Source organism: Myotis lucifugus, unplaced genomic scaffold (genome assembly GCF_000147115.1).
Source record: "Myotis lucifugus unplaced genomic scaffold, Myoluc2.0 scaffold_337, whole genome shotgun sequence".
NCBI classification, from domain to species: Eukaryota; Metazoa; Chordata; class Mammalia; order Chiroptera; family Vespertilionidae; genus Myotis; species Myotis lucifugus.
In genome coordinates, this window is record NW_005871385.1 from 541203 (window position 1) to 556677 (window position 15475).

The following is a 15475-nucleotide window of genomic DNA, read 5'->3' on the forward strand; positions in this document are numbered from 1 at the left end:
ATCGCTGGCAGAAGATAACAATTCTCAGCTTGCCTTTCCAGGGTTATTTTTGGCTAGGGCTGTTGCTGATGGCAAAAGTTTCAGTCCCCCCACCCCACCCCCACCCCGACTCCCTCCCTAGTCCTTGTTACAGCGAGAAACTTTTGCGAGTAAACTGTTCACTCCCAGAGGACAAGGAGACAGGGTTGTTGGTGAAAGTGGAGAGGATCCCAAATCCTCCTCCAGGTCTCACCACCCCCGGGTTATTTTCTAGCGGAGGTGGGCCCCGGAGACAGTCCATTGCTGGGGAAGGCTTGGGTCAGACACAAGAATAGGAGCCGCCAGGGGACGGGGTAGCTGGCACTGGGAACAGGTTTTGGGGACGACACCCTGAAAGTGAGTCCAGCTGGGGGAAAAAACTGCGGCCCCCTAGGGCCATCCAGCTGGAGAGGAAGTTCGTTGGAAGGTAGAGGCCAAACTTTGCTGGGGCAGCGAGGGGCTGCTTGGAGAGGATCCACCGGTCGGTGCCGCGGGAGGGCGCAGGCTGCAGGCGGCTCGGGGAGGGGGCCGGGGCGCGAGGCGGAGTTCGGGCGTGCCGCCAGGTTGGTGGCCCCCCCTATCCCCCGGGCTGCAGATTCCCTCCGGCTCCCGGGAGCCGCGGCAGGACCGGACAGGAGCCGCCATGGAGGGAAGCCCCATCCCGGTGCTGACCGTGCCAACGGCACCCTATGAGGACCAGCGGCCCACTGGGGGAGGGGGGCTGCGGCGGCCCACCGGGCTTTTCGAGGGCCAGCGCAACTACCTGCCCAACTTCATCCAGAGCGTGCTGTCGTCCATCGACCTGCGCGATCGCAGGGCTGCACCATGGTGGTGGGCAGCGACGGCAGGTACTTCAGCAGGACGGCCACGGAGATCGTGGTGCAGATGGCTGCGGCCAACGGGTGAGTTACCTGGTCGTCCCTTGCTTCCCGCTGCTGTCCCAGGTTTTCGCCTGCGCCCCCTTCTGCCTGCCGGCTGGGCACTCTCCTAGCCCAGGTCCTTCCCCGCAGTGTCCCACCACCGCCACTCTCCACAGCCTCCCTGGTGCACCCAGGACATTGTCCTATTTGCAGTCATCTTCTTCCACCCTAAAGTTTGGGTCTGCCAAATTTAACAGTAGTGTTGTCTCAGAGCACACAGCAGTGTTGATCCCTGACATATTTGGCAAGTTCAAACGGTGAAGGTTTTTAATATCGTTGGTTCATGAACCCAGTGAAATTATTTTATGATTAATTTGATTCGGATGGAAATGGGGTAGGGATCAATTTGATGCTATGCAGCCTGGGCTCAGTTTCCTGGATACATCTTTAAATGGTCAGAAATAGATTTGCAATGCCTTTCTTAAAGCAATTCCCAACTTCTCTCCAAGATGCCCTTTGGCATTTGACCACATTTCATGCCTTTTCTCCCTTAGCGTTTCATCCTCATTTCCTCTCCATTCTCTCACGACCTCTGCAGCCTTCTTTTGCAATTGGAATTCTCAGACCCCCCTACCCCCCTTCCCTTCTCCCTCCTTCCTTGATATCCTACTACTAGAAGCACCGGTTGCTATATCCTCATATCCCTATTTTCTTCCCAATCCAGCGGCCTCTCAAGGACTTTCACAAGAGAGATAACTTTCACAAGAGATCTCTGAATTCTATATGGGAAACATTGTCTTAAAGAGTAATTTCAGCTTTGTTAATGTGGTCAGACCCACACACATAGAACTTTCCTTTAAGTGAAATCTCTGCAGATGTATGAGTGTGAACATTTAAAAAAGTGAAACTAAACAATTGTCTGGCATTTGGATTCCTTCCTTCCTTCCCCCCTCCCCACCCCATTGTGTGTGTGTGTGTGTGTGTGTGTGTGTGTGTGTGTGAGAGAGAGAGAGAGAGAGAGAGAGAGAGAGAGAGAGATCGCCAGTGAGATTTGTAGTTGTCCATGCTTCATGTTTGTCTACTATAATTTCCCCTTCCCAATGCTTCAGGGATGAGAAAATAGTTTTTTTAAAAAAAATAACCAAAACCAATTGGGAGAAACAGGGCCAAAGAGTGAGCTGGGTTGTGGAATTGTGATTTCCAACCCTTAGCAGACAATGATGCTGGAGATAAAAGACTTGAATTTCTCTCTGGCTCTCACTTGGGATTGGTGAAAATTGGCTAGAATCAGGGATTTGCAAAGAGGTTGACAAATGGTCTTTTACTCTTGCCTGACAAAGCTGTTCCTGTGGAATGATGGAGAATAATGAGCCTTGGGAGAGCTGTGGCAGCTTTCATACTCCTTCCAGTTTTTTCCAGGGATGAGAGAAACATAGCCTGTCCAATATTTATTGTGGGTCAGGATATTTTTGAAGCTTATAGTTGTTGATTTGCATGGGCAAATTATTATGCTTTATTATTTCTTGGCACACTTTACTATAAGGATGCTTCAACCTCTTAATACAGTGGTTTCTCTGGTAAACACATTTTATTAACTTTGAACAAAGTTTATTTTAGGGGATAGTTAGCATAAGCTAATATATGCTTAAAATAGAGTTAAATGTAACCTCACAGTGGTTATGAAGAATCCATATAGAAGTCCATCTCTTAAATATTCTGAAAGGATTACTTCTAAGGCAGGTGGACATGGGTGAAGAGAATGGTGGATATTTATCAAAATTTCAAACAGCTCATTTTAACCGATCTTATCCTTATTTTGTTCAGTTCTTGGGGACTTTTGCTAAAGCGAAGTGAATAATCAGAAGGCTGGCTTCTGGGAAAGGCAGTTTTGATAACTGTAAGCAAAATTGGTCTTGAGTAATTGCAAATTGGTGGGAATGGACTTGTCTCCTAATTTGGACTGTTGAGTTATATTCGGGAACGATGAACTTTGATTCCAAATGCTTTGACCTTTTTTGATTTCTTATGAAATATTCAATAAAAGGCTAGAAAATAGTAGAAAAATAGAGTTTCTTTTTTTTAATCTGACTGGAATCTGACTGGGGGGCTGCATTCTCTCTATCTGAAAAATCTTGGTTTTTATTAAAAATGCTAATTTTACAAAACAATTTTTTATAAAAAAAAAACTTTAGTTCTTTGATTATGTAATTGATGGAGGAGAACAGAAGTTTGGAGTTTATAAAATGATAAACTACATTACCAATGTTTTAATATCTCATAAACTTTGAAATGGATTCTCAGATATATCCCTGTACAATTTGGGATTTCCCATTTTTATTATAAAATTGTGAAATTTTTAAACTTTTGGAAAAGTAGAGAGACTAAATAATGACATTCATATGCCCATACCCTAAATTGTTAACATTTTTTTCTATACTTATTTCATCTCTTTAGCGAGTAAAGTATTTTAAAGTATACTAAAGAAAATTACATTTTACCTCTAAATTCTTTAGTATGGATCTCTAAAAAAAAAGGAGAACATTTTCTTTGACAATTACACTTTCATTCCAAACAAAATAAAAAGTGATTTCTTTGTATCATTTATTACCAAGCCCACATTCAGATTTCCTCACTTATTTTAAAATGCTTTTATAGTCGGTTTGATCAAACTGGTTTATTCTAATCAATAAACACATTGCATTTGGTTATTTCTCTTAAGTCTCTCTTAACCTAGAAAATATTTCCCTCTTTATTTTTATTTTGTTAATGAAAATTACTTGTTGGACTAGGCCAGTCAATTGTCCTTTAAAATATCCCCTCTCAGCCGCCCCCCCCCCCTTTTTTGGAATTTTTTATTTATTTCTTGATGGTGTCATTTAACTTTTTACTATATTAATTTGTTACTATACAAATTTACTATATTAATTTGTACTATATTTTATTTGTTTGTTGAACTAAAAATTAGTTGCAAAAGCTTAATTAGATTCGGGGTCAACAATTTTTTTACAAGAATATTTTATAGATGATGATATATGTTCATGTTGTATCACATTAGGAAACATAATCTCTGGTTGTTCCATTATTCGTGATGCTGAAATGATTACAGGGTTATTGTGGTGATTGCCCGTAGCTTCTATTATTTCCCGCCTTGGGACTAGCAAGTAGCCTGTAGAGTGAACTAAGTACCATGTAAATATTTGTTTCCTTATCAACTTTCATCCATTTGTTTTAACATCCAGGAGTGATCCTGGCTTGAGTAAATTGTTTCATTAGGGGTTTCAAAATGTTGATTTGCTAATTCTCCTATTCTTCCTGCATGTTTTAGTTGGCATTTTACTATAGATTGGGGCAGTTTCCTCACAACCGGGCCATTTAGTTATCCTGTAATAGAGTTCCCTCTGGAAAGCAGAATATATATTTATTTCTCTCTTTACATCACCAGTTTTCATAGTAAGATTTGGTGAAACAGCAACTTCTATTGTTGTACATGACTTTTGTTTTGTTTTGCTTTCACTTTTTTAACTATTGCTATGGATACCTGGATTTTTATAGAATCTATTTGAATGGATTTGTGAGTGAAAAGGTACTTCTTTACCTGTTTTTGTAGTCTTTATGTGGCTATGTGAATATACCTAAAAATCTCCCTAGAAGTATTTTAATTCCCCTTTAAAAATACAAACAATGTCATACTAAAAAAGAAAAATAATTACTAAGTACAAAGAGTAAATTGTACCATTTAAATGAATTATGACTAAACTTAGTTTGTAACTAGTTGATTTTTTATTCTCTTTCTATTCCCATCTGCTTCAGATCCTCTTTAGGGGTTTAGATTCTCTATATACCAATTTATTCTAATCTCTTATGAGTTCAAGAGCTAAATACAACATAATGGCTACAAGAATGCCTTTGCCCTTCTCTGGGTAGATCCATCTAGCTAAGAGCATTCTCTCTCTCTTTCTCCTCTGTGTTATAATCTTTTTTTAGTCCCAAACTACCTTTATTATTGGACAATAATAAAGCCCTGTATCTGCCTCAAGATCTTTCTGACTTTTTCTAAAGTCTTCTCTCTCTGGAAATGACATTGTATATCAGCACTGTCCAGTAGAACTTTCTGTGATGATGGAAATATTCTGTAATCTGCACTGTCCTGGCCACTAACCACATGTGGCTATTGAACACTTGAAATGTACCCACTGAAGAACTGAATTTTACATTTAATTTAATTAATTGAATTTTAACTTTAAATAGTCACAAGTGGTTAGTTAGCTACCATACCAGACAGTGCAGCTCTATAACTTAACATTTAAAGTGTGTGTGTGTGTGTGTGTGTGTGTGTGTGTGTTTTTTTAATGGAGCCAGAGTATTACAGTCAAAGCAAGTAAAGGTAAGTCATCAAATATGACAAATACGTATTTGGCAAACCCAAACCAGACGATAGCCTAGGAGATAATGAGGTAGGTTTGGTAGAGAAAGCATTGTATCAGCATCTGGAAGTCTCCCTTGATTTCCTACCTCTGCCTTGCAAGTTACAGGACAAATGCTTTAGCCTCTCGAAATACCTAGAAACCCCTTGTTTCTTCCTCTATAAATTGGGTATGACAGCATCACTGAATTATCCTGGGAGTCAGATAACGCACTGCATAGGAAAGCATTTAGAAACATCGATAGCACTAAGATATTTAGTGGAGTATTATTAAGGTCAACCAAATACATCTCAGATAATAATAATCTGAATGCATGTATTGAATAAACCATGAAATGGGCCCCTTTGAAAACAATTTATATCTCTTGTTTCATGTTTTAGTCAAGAGAAAATCCACTTGTTGACTAGCCATATACAGTATTGGGCATATGATGATCAGCAGCAACAACAACATTATTATCGAGTTACAGCATTCAAGAGCTTCTTAATGCCTTTTGAAACCCTTTTGATGTGGAAGCTGAAGTGCAAGGGCATGAGGAAAGCTGGGTCAGAAAGAGACTTGGGTGTGCCTTCCAGCTAAGATGCTTGCACAGGTTATATTTGATTCTAACAGAACATGAAAAGGTAGTTCCAAAGAATGAGAATACATTTGCCTTGGCATTTATTAGACCACTAGAGGCCCGACGCATGAAATTCGTGCACAGGTACAGTCCCTAGGCCTGGCCTGCGATCAGAGCCATCTTTCCCAGCTGCCCGCAGCGGGCCCTGCCGCCTGCTGCCACCCACCCCCGGTTCTCCGTTCGCCATCAGGTGATCGGTGCCTGACGGCTGGGCGAAGGGACTGAGAGGTCGGTTGTTCCCACCTGCTTGCTGGCCCTGCCCCCACCACAGGTGGCCATCAGGTGATCGGAGCCTGCTGGCCAGGGAAAGGGACCAAGAGGTGGTCAGTGTGCCTCATAGTGACTGGTCCAGTGGTTGTTCTGGTCGTTCTGCTGTTAGGGTCAATTTGCATATTACCCTTTTATTAGATAGGATAGTACATGGGTGGGGGCCGGCTGGCCTGCCCTGAAGATGGCCCCGGATTGGGGTGAGAGTCCCCACTGGGGGGCAGGGCTGGCTGGGGCGAGGGGCTGTGGGGTTTGCAGGCCAGCCCCGCCCCTGATCAGAGTGGGGGTCCCTGCTGGGGGTGGGGCCGGCCTGGGCGAGGGGCTGTGGGCAGTTTGTAGGCCAGCCACGCCCCTGGCTTTGTCAGGAATGACATCTGGAATGACGTCCAGAAGACATCTGGTCTATCCAGTCTAATTAGCATATTACCCTTTTATTAGTATAGATATGGGAGACACACTTTGGTGTAGAACCAAAGACAAGGAACATAGGCTTGGAAGGGGAGCAGAGTGGGATATGGTGTTGGGTGGAAAGTAGAGAGGGAAGAAAAAGGAAGCAAGAGAGGGAAACCAGTGCTTCAATACATAAGGCTTCTTTCCTGAATGGATGTGGAAATCTGGGGTTGGCTGGCTCCAGGTCTTATCTCTTGAAGTGAAAAAGAACTGAGTGGTGATTGCTATGTATTTTTACTGGTTTTCACTACAGAATAGGTACAGGTGGCTGGAATGAGCTACTTTGGCCCAGATGTTAGGAAGGTTTATCATCTCTCTATATAAAAGTCTAAGCAACTGGCTGACAGACTGACCGTCCAGTAGCTATGATGTGTACTGACCACCAGGGGGCAGACACTCAACGCAGGAACAGAAACCACAGGCATGGAAACTTGGAACAGACTGATGAATCTCAGAGGGAAGGGGGGAGGGGGAAAGGTGGGAAGAGATTAACCAAAGATCTTATATGCATACTAGAGGCCCGGTGCACTGATTCGTGCACTGGTGGGGTCCCTCAGCCTGGCCTGTGGGGATCAGGCCAAAACTGGCTCTTCGACATCCCCTGAGGGGTCCACAGGCCAGGCTGAGGGACCCCACCACTGCATGAATCCATGCACTGGGCCTCTACTACATTAGAACTCTAAAGAGCCTTCCATCACTCTATCTTGCTTCCCTTCCCAAATCCCCATTTGTGGAATTGGGAAATCTATTATATGAGCAGCAGCAACTTTTAGGGAGCCTATGGTTCCATCCATCTATGTTTGGGCCAGTTCATTCTTAAATCTTTTGCCTCAAGTCCTCATTTACTTTGTGTGTGTGTGTGTGTAAGTAAAGGGAGTGGGAGAGGTTTTGAGAACAGCTGGGCCCTCCCAGTTGCTGGGGTGGGTTATTTTAAGCTTTGTTTAATGTGTCCAGAGACCCAGATGGCATTTTTAACTAAGCTGCTTTAGTAAATCTTCTAATAAAGCATATGATGTTTATTGAAAAGACAGACACACATCAGCAACATTATGTGTGAAACTTGCCCTGAGAATTTTCTATGAAACATCTGTTCTCTTGGAGCCATTTGTGAACTCTGAAGTTTGCTAGTTTCTGTACAGACATAAAGAGTAGAAGTTGGAACCGATTTTTGAGGAATCTCAGCACAGGTATTGGCTTCACTAATCTTAACGCACATCTCTTGATCCTTGGCCACTCTTCTTTTAGACAACAGTAACATGAACAAATGCTGTAATAGAATTTGAATAGGATTATTGGGGAATGATAGGCAGGGGAAAGAAGGTCTAAATTTCCCAGGGATTTTTATATAGAAGAAAGAAAGCTAGGGCTACAATGTTCTTTGTTAGCCTACAGCCTTGACAATTAATTGCAAACACTCAAGATTTGGCCAATATGCCTTAACTGTTTATACTTGCATAGCCAAAGGGAAAGTTTTAGGTTCTTTCATCTGCCTTGACTCTCATTAGTTATGAATAAAAGGATATTTAGAATATACACAAGACTTGGTAAAATCCACATTTTCTGAGTTCTTGGATATCTTTTATCTCTTACATCTTTAGTGACATCAAATTTTGGACTAAAGTCTGTATTTGTATGAAAAGTTTCAGGAACATTCAATCCACAAAGAAATTCTTTTTATTGGCAAAAAGTCACAGAAGTTTTTCTTTCCTTTCCAAGTCTCTAATAGGTGCTTTGTACAAATATAATACTAAATTATTGCCAGTATATTTTTCTCCTCTGATAAGAGTCCTGTTTTGTAGCTGGCGGGGTTGGGGGAGGGTATCTAGTTTTGCATTTAGGAATTTCTAATGGTAAGAGAAAAGAATTTGAAATCATAAAGACCAAAGTTTATCCCATTTGACAAAAGACCCCACAAAATATTGGGAGGAGAGTTTTACTACAAATGATTAATGTCTACAATACATGAAAAGCAATTAAGAAAATTCAAACAATTAAAAGAAATATTGTCAACAACACAAACACATGAAAAGGGGATCAACCTCATTAATAAACAAAGAAATATAAATAAGAGCAACCCATCAGTTTGAAAAAAAAATAAAAATACTCAGAGTTTGGTGTGGGTGTGGAAAATTGTCATGTATGTACACTGTTGGTGGAAGTTAAATTAATACAACTTTTTGCTTAGGCAATTTTGCAGTATATATCTAAATTAATAGAGTTCTTGTTTAATAATTCAGGAGTCCCTTAATCTACAACTTTATCCTGGAGATATTCCTAATACAAATGTGCAAATGTCTCTGTATAGGAATGCTCACTGCAACATTTTGCTAAAGAAAAACTTGGAAACAGTCTATATGTTCAACAGTAGAAAACAAGTATATAATTTATGACACAACCTCACCATAGATACATTAATATTCATAAGCATAGGAGGTGGATCTATATGTGGCATGAGAAAGATGTGAGTGATAGTTTGTTAAGTGAAAGTAATTAGTAGAGTATCTTGTGTAGCATGATCCCACTTTTGTGTATATAATTTAGGCACAGAAAATAAGGTTGGAAGAAGCACACTCCAAACAGTTAACAGTGAATATATCTGGGGTCTGTGGGTGTGTATGGAGAATTCTTTTCATTTCTACTGCATATACTTCTATTAACTAATCATATATCTATATGAATTGCTTTCACAATTAAACATGTCAATAAAGAATAACGAAGAAAAAAGAAGCTCTGGATTTGAGTCATGGTACTACCATTGGCAACTTGTATGCCCGTGAAGTCACCTAGCCTTCTTGGGTTTGTTTTCTCATCTGTAAAATAGGGAAAGTAATAATACTTGCTCCCATATCTTCCAGGATTGTGGGAGGATTGAATGTGGTAATGAATTATTATCAATTATTTTATTCATTCATATTACCAAACTATTTTCCTCTGATTAAAGTAAAAGGACATGTACATATGGGCTTTTTAATCTCCAGAGCTTTACTGATCAGAGGTGCCTGTGGATGTGGTGATCACATTTGCTTTGGTGAGGCTTCCTCTTGACTTTTGGTATTCCTCCCCAGTGCAGGTGTGCGTGCACACACAAGCACTCCTGCACCCACTCACTGCCATGGTACTTGAGGGGACAGCTGCTCTGGCATAGACTGTTAACTCAACTTAAGGGACTTATTTTCTTTTTTAGCATGGTCTGTGCATTATTTCCTGTTATGAATTAGTTGTGTCAGTGCCAAACTCTTCTACCTTAAACCTTTCTGAGGCTCAAGCTGTGTTAAGAGCATCCCCCCAACCCGCCCAGCCACCCCACTGTCCCCTCCTGAGGCCAGATCTTAGTCTGCTCATTTCAGGATTTTTAAGCCTAATGGACTGGGCCATGTGAGAGATTACTGAGAGGAACAGACCAAGCAGGGGCTAAGAGACTCCAGGCTAATCTGCTGAGTAGTCTGGAAATGCACAGCTGCAGGAGTTGGTGATGCTTTAAAATACTTTGTCAGGCTATTTGTTAGGGCGCCTGCTTCTGTGGCCCTGCCGAATGCTTGCTTAGGAGGCATAATCTTTTTTGGACAGGAGCTCCCAAATGTAAAGTGACAGATGCTAATGTGGAATATAATACAGAAGACCCAGCTTTGCTGTCATAAATAACGGTAAATTGTTTAATCTTGCTGAGTTGTAAATCTATGATAGCCAGATGTCTTTAGTTCATTGGAACATACTATAGGAGGTGGGGGCATTTAGCAAATGGGCAGTAATGATTAACCAGCCAGACAGAAAGTGGTCTGATGGAATTTATTTGAAGATCCATATAAATGTATTTTAATTGATGTGACAACTACTCATGGAAAAAACATAGCTATAAAGAGAGACTTTTGTTTTTGTTTTGGAATATATATATTCTATCTACAGAGGTACCAAAGATATTGTGTTTTTGTTTTGGAATATGTATATGTGTGTGTGTGTGTGTGTGTGTAAAAATCATTACACAGTAAGTTCTCACTTAACATTGTCAATAGGTTCTGTAACTTTAAGTGAAATGACATATAAGGAAACCAATTTACCATAGGCTAATTGATATAAATAAGAGTTAAGTTCTATGGCGTCTCATTGATGTTATAATGAAATGATATCGAACAAAATGGATGTTATTCTAGGACCTGCTGTATTATAAAATTTTTATATACCTATAAAGGTGCCAGATGTAAAGTATTCTTAAGAATTTAGGTAGTTTGTCAAGTAGCATATGTGTGTGCATCTGTGCATAGGACACCCGTCCACCCCCGCAAAGAGATATATATTCTTCCCTGGATATATTCAGGAGGAAGATAGAAGAGAGTCCCAGATGTCAGAAGTGTTTGAAGGCTTTATAGAATTGAAGGAGGTGACTAAATGTTCCCAAATGATCTATGTTTCTATGATAATAAGTAGAACTGATGCTGGAGTTGGATGGACCAAGACTAAGAAATATAAGCAATTTAAGTCCTACTGTTCTAGGCATGAAGCTATGTTGCAAGGACATCTTTCTGCAGTGAGCTCAACAACATGGGTAAGTTAGCAGGCCAGCCTAGTATACACCAGTGGACAGTGCAAGTCAGAGGCATGGCTGGGGGAAACAGAAGATCCAGGTCGAACAAGGATGCAGACATGGTCCTGTCACTCCTTACCATGCACTTCAGTAGTCTCTTAGTGATTAGTTTTGGTGGTTAAAGAAGAAAGAAGACATTATTGTCATGCAGGCATGTTTCAACTAGTTTTTTAAATTTAATTATTGGCACACTATATTCAGTTTATTCCACAGTATGAGTTCAGTCCTCAAACATTTTTTTAGTTGCACATATAAAAACTTTGAGTGAAAGAACACTTTTTTATTGGTCAATAAATGATAGTACATTTAAATAATGGAAGACTATATAGCCACTAAAATCATGTTATGGAAAAATATTTAGTGATAGACAGATTTTAGGGAAGGGCTAGTTATATTAAGTGCAAGATGTAGGCCACACAAATTTTTTTTGTAAAAAATCATAAACATAAAATGAAAGGGAAGGAGGGAGAGAGAGAGAGAGAAAGAGAGAGAAAAAAACAAAAAACAGATAGACAAAAGACAAAGGATGCACACAGAGATGTTAACAGTAGTCATTTATAAGTTTACAGATAATTTTTATTTTTCCTCTTATGTACTTCCTAAAGGTTCAAAAAAAGGAACATGCAAATATATATTTTTGTAATTAGAAAAACATTACAAGTTATTAAAACAATAACAAATTCATTCAATTGCTATGAATTAAGAAATTCATAATTAAGAATTAAGAAATGACACCAACAAGGAATATAAGTGAAATGTATTGAGAGTTTATTGGGTGGCAGATATTGAACTGGAGCTCAGCTGTATTGGCTTTCATCTTCCATCCTGTGATCATTTAGATCTTATACATAATAAAACTGAGATACAGAGGGATTCAGGGTCTTGTCCAAAGTCACATACCTAATAGGTGGCAAAGTCAGTTTTTACATCCTTTCCCATTGGATACCAAAATCTCAACTTATCTCAGGGCACTCAACTCTGCCTCTTGACCCAGGTAGATTCAATGGTTCTCATCCTGGTCCCAGTGGGGTTGGTCAACTCATGAAATGGCAGCAAAGAGGGCCCCTTCTTGTTTTAGTGAACCAAACCCTGTACCTTAAGGTAAATATTTCAGCATTTTCCAAGCATTGAATTGCCTTATCACCAGAAGGAACCTAAGCTCCAATTCCACCCCCTCATTTGACACCCGAGGAAAGCCAAATTGCCTGATCCTTTCAATGATATTTTGAGAACTGGTGGGCCGATTGAGGAACAGAACTTGGGCCAAGCATCTAGGTGCCTGTAGATTGTCTGAACTTGTTCAGATGTTAGGAATCGAGTGTGAAATCCATCTTGGTTTGGTTCAAATGGACTCTTGTCTCTTGCTTCCAGCCGCTGAGTGTGCGTGTAAAGACATCCAGGGGGACGGGAAGCTGAGGATGAGTTGGGTGCTCCCATCTGGTCTCCATGTAACAAAGCATTTTACAGCACAATTATCCATGAGCAACTGGAGAAGTCCCTTGGTGTTTGGATAACCACATCCACATCTTGAGTTCGTTATGTCTTGAAATTCCACTTAGCCATCACCTGCTTACTCATGTGCAGCACTGCGTAAGGGCTGGCTCTCCTCTTTGACAGCTGGGACAGAAAGGCTGAAGCCTTGCCATCCATGGCAGTTTAGCTTTGGACTGCCTTTGTGTGTGTTTTTTTGTGTGTGTTTTTTTTTTAACTGAGAAGACAGGAAACAGGCATCTCTGTGTGTATGGCTTTCCATGCACTTTGTAGATGGACGTGGTGGCAGCTGTGTGGTCCTGTACAACACTCTATCTCTGTACCATCAAGGAAGTTTCTGTTTATTGTTCACTTCACTCTCTCTGATTCATGTTGGGAATTATGGGGATATAACACAGTGAATGGAAGACATTGAGGAATCTCATGTTTACTTTTTCTTCTCTGTCTTTGGGACTCTTTTTAAAAAAATGACTTACTTAAAGCGAAAAGGTAATCATCAAGGGGACGTCTTATTTAAGGGAGTTCACACATGAAAAGAGTCCTGCTTTCTTTTTTTTAAAAAATATATTTCTTTATTATTTTCAGAGAGGAAGGGAGAAGGAGAAAGAAATAGAAACATCAATGATGAGAGAGAATCATTGATTGGCCACCTCCTGCACACCCCCCACTGGGGGGGGATGGAGCCCGCAACCCAGGCATGTGCCCTTAGCCGGAATCGAACCCGGGACCCCTCAGTCCACAGGCTGAGGCTCTATCCACTGAGCCAAGCCGGCCAGGGCAAGAGTCCTGCTTTCATTAGTTACTGGGGAAAACTCATCTGGAGTCAGAATTCTGCATATACTCTGAGATTCTAACCTGTGGGTTTAAATTGTACACTGCTGCTCTCTAGGATTTTAATTTGAGCTAATTAAAAATTGAACACATACTAAATCTAATTTAGAAGAGTAGTTGGTAGCATTCTGAAAAGAAGGATCCATCAGAAATAAAATCATTAACAAAATTAGTTGTATATGTACCTGGTATAAAGAAATGAAAGTGCTGAGAGAAAGCTTTGTGTAATAAATTTTTTCTTTCTCAGGACACTAGTCTGTGGCATGTGGAAGGGCATATTAATTCTCTCTGTACCTCCTATGCCCACTCATGGGTGGAACAAATAATGGTACAATCTAGGTGAGGTGAAAGGGTTGATGAAAGGCATTGGTGTCGCATTAGAAGGATAGACCCAGAGAGATCATAGGGAACTGCACCATAGGAATAATGGTGATTGCATGAACTTGTTCCTACCTAGTCATGACTTCTAAATGCTTAGGGAAGGGGCGACATAGCAGGGAGATTTGCCTTATGTCAGGAGTGGAGCTAAGACTCATATCTAGATCTTCTAACTGCAGCAGCCACAGGAAACCAATATAGATTTTGCATTCCTTTATATATGTACTAGAGGCCCGGTGCACAAAAATTTGTGCACTTGGTGGGGGGCGGGAGGGGGGTCTCTCAGCCCGGCCTGTGCCCTCTCGCAGTCTGGGACCCCTCAGGAGATAACGACCTGCTGGCTTAGGCCTGCTCCTGGGTGGCAGAGGGCAGGCCCAATCCCTAGGTGCAGCCCCTGGTCGGGCTCAGAGCAGGGCCGATTGGGGAGTTGGGGCGCCGCCCCCTGTCACGCACAGAGCAGGGCCAATCAGGGGGTTGGGGCGCTGCCCCCTGTCACGCACAGAGCAGGGCCCATCAGGGGGGTTGGGGCTCCGTACCCTGTCACGCACAGAGCAGGGCCCATCAGGGGGTTGGGGAGCTCCCCCCTGTCACGCACAGAGCAGGGCCCATCAGGGGGTTGGGGAGCTCCCCCCTGTCATGCACAGAGCAGGGCCCATCAGGGGGTTGGGGACCTCCCCCCTGTCACGCACACAGTAGGGCCGATAGGGGAGTTGGGGCACCGCCCCCTGTCACACACAGAGCAGGGCCCATCAGGGGGTTGGGGCGCTGCCCTCTATCACCCACAGAGCAGGGCCGATCAGGGGGTTGGGGCGCCGCCACTGTCACACTCAGGGCAGGGCCAATGGGGAGGTTATGGCTCTACCCCGTCACACACAGAGCAGGGCCCGTGGCGGGGGGGCGGTTGGGGAGCTCCCCCCTATCAGGCACAGAGCAGGGCTGATCAGGGGGTTGGGGCGCCTTCCCCTGTCACGAACAGAGCAGGGCGGATAGGGAGGTTGTGGCCCTGGCCCCTGTCACACACAGAGCCGCAGGGCGATCAGGGGGTTTGGGCGCTGCCCCCTGTCACGCTGATCCCGGTGCTGGGAGGCATATTACCCTTTTACTATATAGGATAGAGGCCTAGTGCATGGGTAGGGGCTGGCTGGTTTGCCCTGAAGGGTGTCCTGGATCAGGGTGGGGGTCCCCACTGGGGTGCCTGGCCAGCCTGGATGAGGGGATGATGGCTGTTTGCAGCTGGTCACACACCCTTCAGGGTGGGGGTCCCCACTGGGGTGCCTGGCCAGTCTGGGTGAGGGGCTGAGGGCTGTTTTCAGGCTGGTGGGTGACTGAAGCTCCCAACCGCTCCTTTTTTTCTTTTTTCTTTTTTATTCTGGGCCAAGGCCTCTGCTGCTGAAAGCAGGTATCTGGTTTGTTTCGGTTCTATAATCGAAACACTGTATCATCTCCAGCTCTGAAATCCCAGCCGGCTGAAAGCTGGTTTCTGGGGTTTTGTTTAGCTTCTATATTTGTTACAATGTTTCAAACTGCCAGCTCAGAGGCCGGCAAGGCAGGCGGGGAA

At 42.6% G+C, this 15475-nt stretch overlaps 1 protein-coding gene across 1 annotated transcript in view; it reads left to right on the forward strand.

Annotated features, from left to right (window-relative positions):
* The first annotated feature begins 693 nt into the window (after positions 1-693).
* PGM5 (phosphoglucomutase 5) overlaps positions 694-15475 on the forward strand; it is a 170952-nt gene continuing 156170 nt past the window's right edge. The window contains exon 1 of the mRNA XM_023764581.1: positions 694-920. Within this exon, the coding sequence (XP_023620349.1) occupies positions 844-920 (77 nt within the window). The 5' untranslated portion in view covers positions 694-843. The remainder of the gene's footprint in view (positions 921-15475) is intronic.